Source organism: Myodes glareolus, chromosome 3, assembly GCF_982192425.1.
Source record: "Myodes glareolus chromosome 3, mMyoGla1.1, whole genome shotgun sequence".
Classification (NCBI taxonomy): domain Eukaryota; kingdom Metazoa; phylum Chordata; class Mammalia; order Rodentia; family Cricetidae; genus Myodes; species Myodes glareolus.
In genome coordinates, this window is record NC_142028.1 from 5,826,270 (window position 1) to 5,840,554 (window position 14,285).

Consider the following 14,285-nt stretch of genomic DNA (forward strand, 5'->3'; position numbering starts at 1 on the left):
AACAGGGTTCAAGATGGAAGCATCTCACAACAGCACTAGAGCCCTAGGACAGCAAAGACTTGTCAAGACAAAGGCCGAGACAGGCTAGGATGTGTGACTTTCTTCAAAGCCTTTCCGATAACTCACTTCCTGTCTGCTCTAGTTGTTTCTTAAAAAGACTTTCAGAAGCTTTAGCTCAAAGATCCAAGTTTATATAGCGCCACCTTCAGGAGGCAGGACACCTCTCTAAACTGCAATGCCCCATATCTCTGCCTTTCCGGTTATGCTGCCCTTTGGAAGGGCTGCAGTAACACAATGAAGGTCAGAACTGGGGGGTACGGCCCAGTGACAGGGTGCTCACCCACATACACAAGACGCACAAGGTCTGGGTTCCGTCCCTCACTGCACGCACACGCTTTTAATCCTAGCCCGCGAGAGGCAGAAGCAGTCGAATCCCTGTGAGTTGAAGTCAGTCTGGTCTACAGATCGAGTTCTAGACAGCCAAGGCAACACAAAGAAACACAGTCTCAAAAAAAAAAAAAAAAAAGAAGAAGAAGAAAAGAAAAAACAACAACATACACAAAACAAAGAGCTTTATTGTATGTTTGTTTAATTATACCGTGATCGTTAGCACAGTATCTACCTTGAAAATGAAGTTAGATAAAAAATGACGTAACGATATTTGAGGATGACTCCACGGCAATAGTAATGTTGAAGCTTTTGACTTATCCTGTGGAAAGAGAAGACAGAGAGAACTAGTTGAGAAGGCCAGAGTCGCAGCACATGGTTGTAGCTGTTGGCAGAGACACGTCCTCTGATGTGGCATTCAGTCTTTTCTCAGTCACGCGTCGGAGACACTATGAGTTGGGCAGAGCCTGGCTGCGGTGACGCTCCGGGTCTTCAGCTGTGACTGCGCAATGTCAGCAAGCGCGCTCTGGATCTTCTCCAGAAGCAAGTCTCCCCGGTAAACCACGTCCTCCAGACAGGTGGCAGCTTCGTGGTTCTCTTCTTCCAGCTTGTACAGGCTGGCAGCCTTTGTAAGACACGAATTTCATTATACTCAGAGATGAATGCACAGAAACTAAAGCCCAAGTATTTACTTTAAAATCAGAATGGTTTTCCAATCATTGCTTTTTCTTTTCTAACAGGTTTTCTAAATATCAACTTAATTTTTCCTCTCCGAGTTATTTTCAATCAGAATACACAGGTGTGTAAATATACACATGCCCTGCTCTTACACGGCTCGTGGACGTTGTTCTGTTCCATATTACGAATGCCAATCTCCTCTTACTCCTCTGGTCACACAGGAGACGTCTGCCTAAGATGAAACTGCTCAATGTCCATACACACAGCATCCGATCTTTGTGGGTTTTGTTTTTGTTTGTTTGGTTGGTTTTTTTGGGGGGTTGGTTTTCCAACACAGGGTTTCTCTGTATATCTTTGACTGTCCTAGAACTCACTCTGTAGACCAGGCTGGTCTTGAACTCACAGAGACCAGTCTGCCTCTGCCTCCCAAGTGCTGGGATTAAAGGCGTGCACCACCACATCTGGCATGATCTGATGATCTTTTAAGTCAAAATTAGACTATTCAATGCCGTCTTCCAGAGGCTGTGCTAGCTCACATTTATAAAGTGTTTGCCTACTGTGTGAGACCCTGGATCTGACCACAAAACAAAACAAACAAATATAACCCAAAATACCTCCCACTTAAAATTTAATCTTAAATTGAATGTCATAACCTCCCTTAATTCAAGGTTTTCCACCACCGGCTATTTTTATCAAGAAAAGAGTTTTCACCTGTAAAGCAGCTGTTGACTCTTCACTGGGTAAGGAATCTATCAAAACATCAATATCTTTTGCTGTTCGTGCAATAAGTGCTGCAAAAAGCTGGGCATACTCTGAAGAAAAACATTAAGTTAAATTATCAAAATCTTACATTTCCATAAGCAGAAATTATAAATTAATAAAACTAGAAAAGCTCAGCTAACTTTCCCATAAAATAATTCCAATGGTAAAAGCGTAATTTTAGTATACCAATACTACTTACACACTTAATATTAATTCATACTGGGAATTAGCACAACATGTCATTTCCTTTACCAGGACAACGTTTTGGTGCCTTGAGCAAAGAAATCCATAAATGAGATGCTTTTCTTACTAAGGTCATACAGGAAAATTCAGTTGAGTTCATACAACTTTTCCTCTAAGGAAGCAACTTTTATTGGACGTGAACAGAATTATGAGGCATATGGATTGAGCTGATAAACTCATTCCTTGGTCACCTCTGAGATAGCTTTCAGGTAAGGGCACTTGCCACCAAGTCTAAGGACCCAAGTCTGATCCCCAGAACCCACAGGCTGGATGGAGAGAACAGCTCCAGATCCTCTGACCTCTTGTATGCGTGCCAGGCACACCCACATATATACTACAGAGATAACTTACAGTCATATACTCCAAACACAGGCACACCCACATATATACTACAGAGATAACTTACAGTCATATACTCCAAACACAGTTATGTTTTTACAAAGATGCTATAACCTGTAGACGAAACGTCAGCCCGACTCAGGAGAGCTCACCTTCTGTGGGATTGGCTGGCTGGTCTTTGTTGATGGCTGTCTGGATGTTACTGAAGGAGGCGGGAGGACCACACTGCTGTAACACGCCAATGGCGTTACAGAACTGATCTGCAAGCTTGAAAAAAAGAAAAAGTCAAGGTTACAAAAAGTCAGTTTTAAGGATGCTGAGACATGGCAACAATTACTTCATAACAATGATCTCTAAGCAAACTCCTCACAAAAGGAGTATTTTTACATAAAATGAGCCAGTCATTACTAACAACGATAAAGTTTGTACACTAAACATGCACAATTACCAGCAATCTACTTACCTCTAGCTTGCATTAAATGGTTTAAACATACAAAGAAATCTAAGTTTGGTATCAGTCTAGGTGAAATTAAATTAAATGTCTCAATCTAGCCTAAAGAATTGATACAGGAGAAAGCTGAAGACTGAGCCATAAGTGATTGTTTTCTTCTCTCCAAGTGTTTCTGGAGACTGAGCTCTCAAGAGAAGGCCGCTCACAAATAAAATCAGATATCCATCCCAAGAGATGCACAGATTGCAAAAGAGAAACAGACACTAAATGGTTAAGAGCACTAGCTGCTTTTGTAGAGAACCTGGGTTCAATTCCCAGAATCCACAGCTCACAACTGTAACTCTGACTCCAGGGGATTCAACATCCTCCTCTGGTCTGTAGGGGCACCAGGCCCCTATGAGTACACAGGCCTATGTGCAGCAAAAATATACATAAAAGCACACGCACAAAACAAAGACTCTTTCAAATCATAATTCAATAAACAAATCTAAGATACCAAAATGGTTGAAGTAGTAGACAACAAATTCTGTTCTAACTGCAAGAACGATTGTCTGTCCTTCCCTTCTACAGTGTGGGTCCAGAGTTCAAAATGAGGGTGTCAGACCAAGCGGCAAGTGTCTGCTTATTGAACCACTTTGCCAGACCCTAAACCATCGTATGCTAATTTTAGTTTACTTATGTGTACGAATGTTTTGTTTGTATATATGTATGTATGTGCATATATTTACATAGGTGTGTGTGTGTATGCCATAAGGTACGCACACAGAGGCCATCAGATCCTCTACAACTGGAGGTTTAGATGGTCGTGAACTATCATGTGGGTGCCAGGAGTCAAGAAACGCAGACTTAACTGCTGAGCCAGTTTTCTAGCCCCATATGCTAATATTTAAAACCAAAACCAAACAAAACATAGGGGTTAAGTAAGTATTATGCAAGCCTGAGGACCCGAATATGAATTCCCCGCACCCACATCAGAGACCCCAAGGTCACACTGATCATCTGGTCTACTGAAAAGATGAGGTTTTGGTTCAGTGAGAGAAAGATACACAAGCATGCACAGTAAAGTGTGTCAGCACACGCCCGCACACACCCGCACACGCTTACACTGAGTTCAGTTGGCAGAGCGTTTACACTGCATACATGAAGCCCTGGGTTTGATCCACCACAGCACTGCTTAGACTGCACATGGCACTACAAGCTGTGATCCCAGAGGCAGGAGGATGAGAATCTCAAGGATAACCTCAGAGTCAGAAGTGTCTGAGGACAGCCTGGGCTACATGAGGCCCTGTCTCAATAAAACAAAACAAACAAACAAAACAAAACAAAACAAAACCAGAAGCCAAGTGGCAGTGGCACATGCCTTTAATCCCAGCACTTGGGAGGCAGAGGCTGGTAGATCTCTAAATTCAAGAACAGCCTGGTCTACAAAGCAAATTACAGGACAGTCAGGGCTACATAGAGAAACTGTCTACAAAAACAAAAAGCCACCGGGTGGTGGTGGTGCATGCCTTTAATCTCAGCACTCGGGAGGTAGAGGTAGGTGGATCTCTGTGAGTTCGAGGCCAGCCTGGTCTACAAGAGCTAGTTCCAGGACAGCCTCCAAAAGCTAGAGAAACCCTGTCTCAAAAAAACAAACTACAATAATCATTCTTTTCTTTTGTAGTATTGAGATACATATGCTAATACTTATTTTAAGCAAAAATAAGTACTTGTAGGGCTGGAGAGATGGCTCAGAGGTTAAGTGCACTGGCTGCTCTTCCAGAGGTCCTGCCTGAGTTCAATTCCCAGCAACCACGTGATGGCTCATAACCATCTGTAATGAGATCCGGTGCCCTCTTCTGGCATGGAGGTGTACATACTGGATGAACATTGTATACATAATAAATATATCTTTAAAAAAAATAAGTCCTTTTAAAAGTAAGAAGTGCCAGGCGGTGGCACACACCTTTAATACCAGCACTCAGGAGGCAGAGACAGGAGTATTTCTGAGTTCAAGGCCAGGTCTACAGAGCGAGTTCCAGGAAGGCTCCAAAGCTACACAGAACCCCTGCCTTGAAAACTAAACAAAACAAAACAAAACAAAAAAGCAGTAGTGGTGGGACTGACTAAATCTAACAAATTCTACTATGCTCCCAAGGTTAACAACAAAAAGTAATATAGAAAGTGCATGATTTTGGGCTGGAGAGATGGCTCAGAGGTTAAGAGCACTGGCTCCTCTTTCAGAGCATCCGGGTTCAATTCCCAGCTCACAACTGTCTGTAACCCCAGTCCCAGGGAATCTGACACCACACCAACGCACATGAAATAAAGTTAAACACACACACACACAAAACAACAACAACAACAACAAAAAAACCAAAGTGCATGACTTCTTTCTGTGAACAGAGCAGCTGCCGAGTAGAAACAGTGGGAGTGTTAGGGAACTAGCTCAGCTGATAGGTAGACTGCCTGCTTAGCATACATGAAGTCTTGAACTGGATCCCCAGCACCGAACAGAAAACTAGGAGTGATAGCACATCCATGTAATTCTGATACTCAGACGGGAAGGAGAACAGACGTTCAAGGTCTCAACTACACAGGACGTTCCAGGCCAGTCCATACTATATGAAAAATTTTTACTCTAAGTTACCACAACTGTAATTCTTCAAGACTCAGACTGTAATCTTGTTGCTCAATATGTGTTTGTTGGTGGGGCATGGGGTGCACACCTTTGCTCCTAGCATGTGGGTGCCAGAGGCAGGCAGATCTCTGTGAGTTGAGGCCAGTCTGGACTATGTGGAGAGTTCTAGGCCAGTCAAGAGTTACAGAAGATGACTTTCTATCAAAAACAGCAAAACTTAAAAAAAAAACAAACAACCAATGTGTTCAAGTAATTTGAAAATTTACGTTTACACCATCTGCAAACCAAACACACATATACCCTCCCCCAACTTCTCACTAATCTTGATCCCTGAGGCCTCCGTTACTAGTTCTAGTCAGGAAATAGCATTTCTACTGTTTTGCTGTCATTATTTCAATGACAAAAATTTGAGCTGTCATTGAAAAGCTAGACTGGTTGACGTCTTTTCATTTTTAAGTTGCAGCATTCCATTTTGCAGCACTGGTATAAGACCTGGAAAACCCAACACAACGTATTCAGTACAGTGGTGTTCTGCCCTGCAAATGCTTTCGAGACCCACTGTTCAACTGCACAAAAAGTAGTTACTGAAACCCAATCCCATGACAAGTACTGCATATAAATATTACAGAGATGAATGTGACAGAGCTGTACTCAGGCATTTCCAGATGGTAGAACAAGTGTTAATATCGCTCTAGGTCCCCATCTACTTTAGCACTTACAAGCTGAAAACAGTCTACTCCAACTCCCTAGGCAGGTCCAGCGTTTCATCATCTAAAGTCTCTGGAGTTTAAGACATCTCTCTAAGGTCCTCGAGGAATAGCTCTGTTTAAACACATTGCCTACAGACACAGTAGACATCCATGTTAGACAAACTATCAGTGTTCCTAAGATGAGCCAAGACCACGTGGTATCCTCACCATCCTAACTACAGGACCTACACGAAGAAGCAATTTTTTTTCTGAGATAAGCTCCTACACTGCGTTTTTAAGATTTGTAAAACCTCAAAGGAGTACTCTTTTGGGAGAGTCTGGCTGACAGCCCAGGGAAATCTTTGCAAAGAAGAATTCAGCCTGGTGAATTCATCAACATTTAGGGATAGCCCCTCAACTTAAAAACTACTTCATTTACAGAGTAGGCAGTTTTCCTGTAAGTAGATTCACAATCTCAAAGTCCTCTCAAAGTGATGTATTACCAAGAAGTCAAGTTTTAACTTCCTATAAGGAAACCACTGACCAGAGACTAGGGTTGTTTTTTTCCAGTACGCAGACACCCCACAGGCACAGAACAACACTGAGATTTTAACGACCAATGGAAAACCCTTGCACTCTTAATGGAAATAAGTAGAAGTATCTTTTATTTTTTATTTATTGAGTCAGGGTCCCTCTCTCTACACAGCTCTGGCTGTACTGGAACTGGCTTTGAGGCTGGCAGTCTCAAACTCAGATTTGCCTGCCTCTGCCTCCTGAGAGTGGGGGACTAGAGGGATAGGAGGTGTGGGTCAGAGGTATTGTTTAATCCTGTGTGCAGTTACCACACGTGCATAGTAAGCAAGAGTAGTAAGCCAGAGGCGACAAAGTTAGCAAAGCTCAGGCTGGCCCAGTCTCTGAGCACACTCATACCCCACTATCTAGCCATGCACATCTTGAGTCCCCTCCCCAGGACAGGTCACCTGGTTCCCTCAGGACAGTCCACTAGGCTCCATCCCTAGGACAGGCCTCTGGGTGCCCTCCCCAGGACAGACCTCCGGTCCCCTCCCCAGGACAGACCTCCGGTCCCCTCCCCAGGACAGGCCACCATGTCCTCCCCAGGGCAGGACACCATGTCCTCCCCAGGGCAGGCCACTATGTCCTCCCCAGGAAAGACCTCCGGTCCCCTCCCCAGGACAGGCCACCATGTCCTCCCCAGGGCAGGACACCATATCCTCCCCAAGACAGGCCACCATGTCCTCCTCAGGGCAGGACACCATATCCTCCCCAAGACAGGCCACATGTCCTCCCCAGGGCAGGACACCATATCCTCCCCAGAGCAGGCCACTATGTCCTCCCCAGGACAGACCTCCGGTTTCCTCCCCAGGACAGGCCACCATGTCCTCCCCAAGACAGACCTCCGGTCCCCTCCCCAGGACAGGCCACCATGTCCTCCCCAGGGTAGGCCACTATGTCCTCCCCAGGACAGACCTCCATGTCCTCCCCAGGACAGGCCTCCGGGTTCCCTCCGGGCCGCAATCTCTCAGACCCCGCCCGCGGCCTCCCGACGCACCCTCCCTACGCGCTCCCGGCCCTCCCCGGCCCCGCTCGCCCCGGCCTCGCCGCCGTCCTCCGGTCGGGGAGAGGGAGGCCGACTGGAGCAGGGAACCCTCACCGAGTTCACGGCGTCCTGCAGCTGCGTGAGCCGATCCGCCATGTTGCCGCGGATGCACAAACGCCAAAGCTGCCCGCTCGGCCGCGATTGGGCAATTTATGGCGGGTCTGGGCCAATCACAGAGCTCCCTTTCTGGGGGCGTGGCCAAGGAGGCACGCTGTCGGGGAGGGGCGGGGCTTTCTGCGGACCCTGATGTGGGCGGTGCCCGGGAGGGCGGGTCGGCGTCCAGGCTGCGCTGAGACCGCCCCAGGGGTGGCTGCTTCTTCCAGTCTTGTGTTTGCTCTGTTCGAGGCGGTCCTGGCTATCCTGGAACGTGTTTTGTTTGTGTGTAGTTTTGGTTTGTTTTGGGGGTTTGTTTTTTTCTTTTTGCATTATCTGGAACACTTGCCTTCCTCCACTTTTACTTTCCAGGCGGACCACCAAACATTTACACGACAAGCCGTTCACCCAACGTTTACCAAGAAATCAAAAGGAAGTGCTAACCCAACTGGAGACTCGATGCGTGCTTTAATTCTGAGTAGGGGTTCCTGGGGAAACTGACACACTAGAAACGGAAAGCATGGGAAACTAAGCATTATACTGCGCCGTGCTGAGGAACGAATGACAGATAAACGTGAAAAGGCGGAGGAGGAGCATTTGGAGATAAGACTACTAGTTACCTGTAGTCAACACAGGTGTGTGGCTGTGAGGAAAGCGAGGACTCTAGCCAGAAGAGGTTCCAGGAAAACTAAGCAAGCCTGTCAGGTTCATTCTTAAGGAAGATGTATTGCTGTGATTGTTGTAATAAAAAGCAGAGCAGCCAATAGCTAGGCAGCAGGACTTCGGGACAGAAGGAGATCTCTGGAAAGAAAAAAAAAAAAGCCAAGATCAGGGGACTGGAGAGATGGCTCAGTGGTTAAGAGCACTGGCTACTCTTCCAGAGGTCCTGAGTTCAATTCCCAGCAACCACATGGTGGCTCACAACCATCTGTGATGGTGTGTGGGCATACATGGAGGCAGAATGTTGTATACATAACAAATCTAAAATAAAAAACCAGGACCTCCACAAAGGAGCCAGGATGGGCAGTACAGAGCCATGTAAAAGAATGTAGATTAAAAGGCGTGGGTTGTCTGGTGTTGTAGTGATATCTCATTTGTATGGCTTGCCTGAAGATCAGATAGTAAAACAGCCCCACTGGCCCCACTGGCCAACCTTACAGACCAGGCAGTGGTGATAAACACCTTTAATCTCAGTAGCCATATTAGTCATATCAGTTTGCCATAGAAATCAGGCGGTAGTGGTGCATGCCATTAATCCCAGAACTAAAGAGGAGTAGAAAACCGGGGGGGAGGTGTTGAGGGGGGAACAACAGCTCTCAGACACAGTCTCATTCTGAGATTCCTGGAGACAGGATCATCATGGTAAGATCCAGTTTTTCTGACCTTCAGGTTGAGCCCCAATTTCTGTTTCTGTGTTTTTATTAATCGTGGTACATGGTACATAGTGTGGTAGTGCATGCCTTTAATCCCAGCACTAGGGAGGCAGAGGCAGGCAGGTCTCTATGAGTTTGAGGTCACCCTGGTCTATAAGTGAGTTCTAGGACACAGAGAAACCCTGTCTCAGAAGAAATAAGACATGGATTCATTTAAATTATAAGAACTAGTTAGGAACAAGCCTAAACTAAGGCCAAGCTTCCATAATTAATTATAAATGTCTGTGTCGTTATTTGTGAGAGAAAACCATCTACAGAGTGATAGCCGGAAGGTTATTTCTGGTAGTTTGGGGATACTCTGATGGGAAATGAGTCCTGAATGTTCAAATGCCTGGTTCCTGGATTTCCCACAAACTCTTTATCATAGACCCCAGACGGACTATTCCTGGTATCTTCCTGGTGTTGGAGGTGGGTGGGTATATCCTGGGTTGGCACACTTCAGTTAACAAGGACAGTTAGCCCGAAGCAGAACTACACACGCAAAAAAGCAAGGTTAGCACGTTCAGAGACTTTCCCAGAACGATGGACTGTGATGGATTGGGTCTTTGATTTCATTTTGTCAGGTGGTGCTGTCTGCATGCTATATGTCTGCATGTTTATGATCCAACCCAGAGAGAGCACACTTTAATCACATTAAACTACAGAGTCCTCAGGACCCAGTTACCTTCCAAAGGTCTCCCCCTTAAGTCCTAGTAACTTCTACGACTTCGGAGATTTAAAATTCCAACAATTGGAAGGGTATATTGAAATCATTGAGGAAATGATTTTTGAGTCTCTCAGCTTCTGGGATTTGTCCCACCCATCTCTGGGAAGTTCCACTTCACTTCCGTTTCGCAGCTCCCTTCATTGCCACCAACAGTTACTTTACCGTTGCGGCCAAACTGGGAGCCTCCATTGGTATTGCACTTCCTCATATAAATGAAATTAATGACCCAGTGTGGTAGGCCTTGCCTTTTTTTTTTAAAAAAAAAAAAAGGTTTATATTATTATGTATACAACATTCTACCTCCATGTAGCCTGCATGCCAGAAGAAGGCACCAGGTCTCATTATAGATGGCTGTGAGGAACCATGGTGGTTTCTGGGAATTGAACTTGGGACCTCTGGAAGGGTTGTCAGTGCTCTTAACCTCTGAGCCATTTCTCCAGCCCCCTGGTAGGACTTGCCTTTAATCTCAGTTTGGATCTCTGAGTTTGGGACCCGCTTGGTCTACATAACAAGTTCCAGGCCAGCCAGAGCTACAGGTGAGACCTTGTCTAATAAAACAAAAAAATTAGCCACGCGGTGGTGGCACACACCTTTAATCCCAGCACTCAGGAGGCAGAGGCAGGTGGATCCTTGTGAGTTTGAGGCCAGCCTGATCTACAAGACAAAAATAAACAACAAGCAAACAAAAAGGCTGTGGATCTGTGTTAGCTTGTTGACGCTTTAGTACAATTATGAGACTAATCAGCTAGTCAACAAAAGATCTCTTCTCTTAGTTTTAGAGTTTCTGCCTGTTATTGATTGGCCTAGTAGTTTGGGCTAAGTGGCAGCAGATTATAATGATGGAGTTTACTCTCTGTCCAGGACACAAAAGAAGAGAGAGGAAAAGAGACCCAGACCCCCTTGTCCCTTTAAGGGCCACCCCAGTTACTGAAGGTGACACCTCTTAGGATCTAGTCTCTCGTCACCTTCCGGTGGTGACACACCTGTGGCATGTGGACTTGTGGGAGACTCCTACAACCCCAAGCTGTAATAGTTTTTCCTCCAGACAAGACTCAAATGTTTGTATACATTTTTTTTGTTTGTTTTTGAGACAGAGTCTCTCTGTGTATGGAACTCAGGGACTCTTGTAGACCAGCTACGTGCCTCTGCCTCCTGAGTGCTGGGATTGAGGTGTATCCCACCAGTGCCCAGTTAATGTTTGCCTGCCTTTTAAACCGAAGCCATGCACTGTTTGAAGCTGTGGAGATCTCTAAGGCTGGTCAGACAGCCTAGCCAAACGTGAGCCCCAAGCGCGTGAGAGACTCCATCTTACAAAACTAAAAACCTGACTCCCATGCGCACGTGCACCTGCACATACACACGCACTCATGCAGTTTTTCAAAGCATGCTTATGCAAAGACATGGGCCCAGAAATTGTTCCACCTCAGAGTGACACTTCAAACGGTCAACACTCCTGTTATTAATCGTTGTGGCGAAGGGCTCCTGTTTCAAAACGTCTGATGTAACCTTCTAATTTTGTCTTTGACAACTTCCCCTGCCTCAGCCCTTTTATGCCCTTAGTTTGCTATGGCCTGTGCACCCCATTGCAGCGCCTGCCCCATGGCAATGCTCTTTTCTTCCCAAAGAAACAGCAGTCTTCAGAGAATCTCCCCAGAGGTCTAACAGTCTCTGGAGAGACTCTGGTGTTTGGTTAGGTTGACAAAGCTTTCTTATAAGCAAACCTTAAAAATTAAACATATCTCTTAAAAATCATATTTTCTTATTCAGCAGACACAGATCCTAAATATAGCATTTTGACACAGAAATGTGCGGGGGAGATCATTAATTCAATTCCTTGTTAGTATTTTAAAATTGACTACATATGATAAATGTATCTGAAACCTATCTTGCTATGAGCTTAACCATAAATACATATTTTAAAGGGAAGAAAACCCTATGTGTCCACTGCTTCATAAGTTCGTTGCCTTTTCTAAACACTGCAAATGGGTCAGTTACTTCCTGAAACGTTGCTAGGGGCCACACAGGATTATGCGGCTGTAGCAGGTTGTAGGGTCAGTGCCTAGTGCCAAGCGCTGTCTTTTGTTAGAAACAGCACTTTGAACAGTTCTTGACACTAACGTAAAATTTTATTTTCATATCTTGTTTATTTATGTACTCATTTTGTGTGTGTGGAAGGGGCGTTGCACACCTACCACTGTAGAAGTCAGGGAGCAACCTGATTTCTCCTTCTACCATGTGGATCCCAGGAACCACCCTGAAGTCATCAGGCTTGGCAATGGGTGCCTTTAACCACTGAGCCATCCCACCCACCCAGTTTTTGAGGCTAATTTTTCCCTGTATCTAGTTAAAAGTGCTGCACTCCCACTGTGAGGAAATGTTTTAAGGGCTGGAGAGCTGGTTCCGTGGTTAAGAGCACTGGCTGCCCTTCCAGAGGACCTGGGTTCAGTTCCCAGCACCCACTGGGCAGCTCACAACCATCTCTAACTCCAGTGCCAGGGGATCTGACGCCCTCTTCTGGCCTCCTTGGGCACTGCATGCATGTGGTGTACATCATACACATTCAGACAAAACACCCTCACACATAAACTTAAAATCAAATAGAAAAGCAAGGCAGCCGCCCCAGACACGTCCCTAATGGAACCCCATGATCCTCTTGTGGCCATCTGTATGTGGACCACTATCTCTTCTATAGCACACAGCATGAGATTTGAAACTAAGTTCAGGTTGAGGTTGTGAGTTTTCAAAGATGTTTACCTTACCGGAAACAAACTTTTATTTGTAAAATAAATAGTGTGTAAATGGAGACTACTCATTCATTTCCCAGCCAACCAGACCTGAATGATCACACAGAAACTATATTAATGACAACACTGTTTGGCCAATGACTCAGGCATATTTCTAACTAACTCTTACATCTTAAATTAACTCATTCCTATTATCATCATGAGGCTGTGGCCTACCAGTAAGGTTTCAGCAGGTGTCTTTCTCTTTCAGTTATGTGGTGTCTCTCTGACTCTGCCTACTCTATCTCTTCCAACCTGGCTATTTTCTGCCCTGCTATAGGCCAAAGCAGTTTTATTCATTAACCAATAAAAGCAACATATATACAGAAGAATATCTCACATCATCTCCCCTCTTCTGTCTAATTAAACAGGAAGATTTTTAACTTTAATGTAATAAAATTATATATACAAAGCAGGTATCAAGCAAGAATTATAGGTACAATTTAGTCCATTTACATTTGGCAAATTCAGGAAAATATCATCTGTCCTATCTTTGTGAGTCTAAGGTTTTATATCTAAGTTATCCTTTATCATAACTAAGGAAAACTCTATCTGTCTTCAACTCTTCAAAGGCCCCAGAAGGATATAATATTACCTAAGTAAATAGGAAGTGCATTATAAGCAACTTCCAAAGTTCTAGAATTGACAGAGGCATCTTGTTGCCTGGACAGTCACCCAAAATTCTTCTGTAACATTGGGGCATCCATCTTCAGCCTACAGACTTTTCCATGAAGCAGGAAATTTGAAGATCTGTTCTGCCTTGTACTGGCAAAGTTCATCAGTTGCTTTCTTCTGCATCCTGCAGAATGTCTGGTAGTTTCCTCTGTGAAGCAGGAACCCTAAAGGATCATTCCATTTTTTGGAAAGTTTAACAGTCACTTTCTTATGGGTCCTGCATGTCCAGTTTATATAGCATACCATCAAGCAGTTCAGGAAAGAGCAGTTTTTTGCACAAATGGCTAGTCTTGTCACATTGAAGGCAAATTCCATAATGAGTTTATTTCAAAGACGTGCTGACCTCTCAATGGAAGCCAGGGTTTCTGGTTCCGTGTATGGAATTGATTTAATTAAACTTTCTTTCTTGAGCAACTTATATTTCCTAGTTTTTAACAATACTAAGGCAGACACTGAAACAGGACCTGTTTAAGTCACCTTTGCAGTGGTTCTAGTTTCCTGTTCGCGCGGAGGGGCTGTTGTCTGGGACGGTAATCTGTAAGTTTTTTCCCCTTTGAATAAATAACCATTATATTAATCATAATTCCAAACTGGTGTGGGATTGTCTGTGACTTACGCCTTCAATACATATTAATAGTCATTTTAAAAAACAACAACCCCCCCAAGCTCTGGAAAGGGCTGTTAAACACAAACAGGGGTCAGGTCTCAACTAAAAGTTATTTTGCAGCAGGATTAACTGCTGGAGGTTGAAGACAGCCTGGCCTCATAGTGAATTCTAGGCAATCCTGGGCTATCAGTGAAAGACCTA

At 44.7% G+C, this 14,285-nt stretch overlaps 1 protein-coding gene across 1 annotated transcript; it reads right to left on the minus strand.

The window, feature by feature from the left end:
- Nucleotides 1-555: 555 nt before the first annotated feature.
- Med21 (mediator complex subunit 21) lies at nt 556-7,928 on the minus strand. Its single transcript, XM_048432669.3, has 4 exons — nt 7,842-7,928; nt 2,562-2,676; nt 1,777-1,877; nt 556-1,012 (listed from the first exon to the last, which is right to left on the minus strand). The coding sequence occupies exons 1-4, from the start codon at nt 7,881-7,883 to the stop codon at nt 821-823; spliced, it is 450 nt and encodes a 149-aa protein (XP_048288626.3). The 5' UTR covers nt 7,884-7,928; the 3' UTR covers nt 556-820.
- Nucleotides 7,929-14,285: the final 6,357 nt, after the last annotated feature.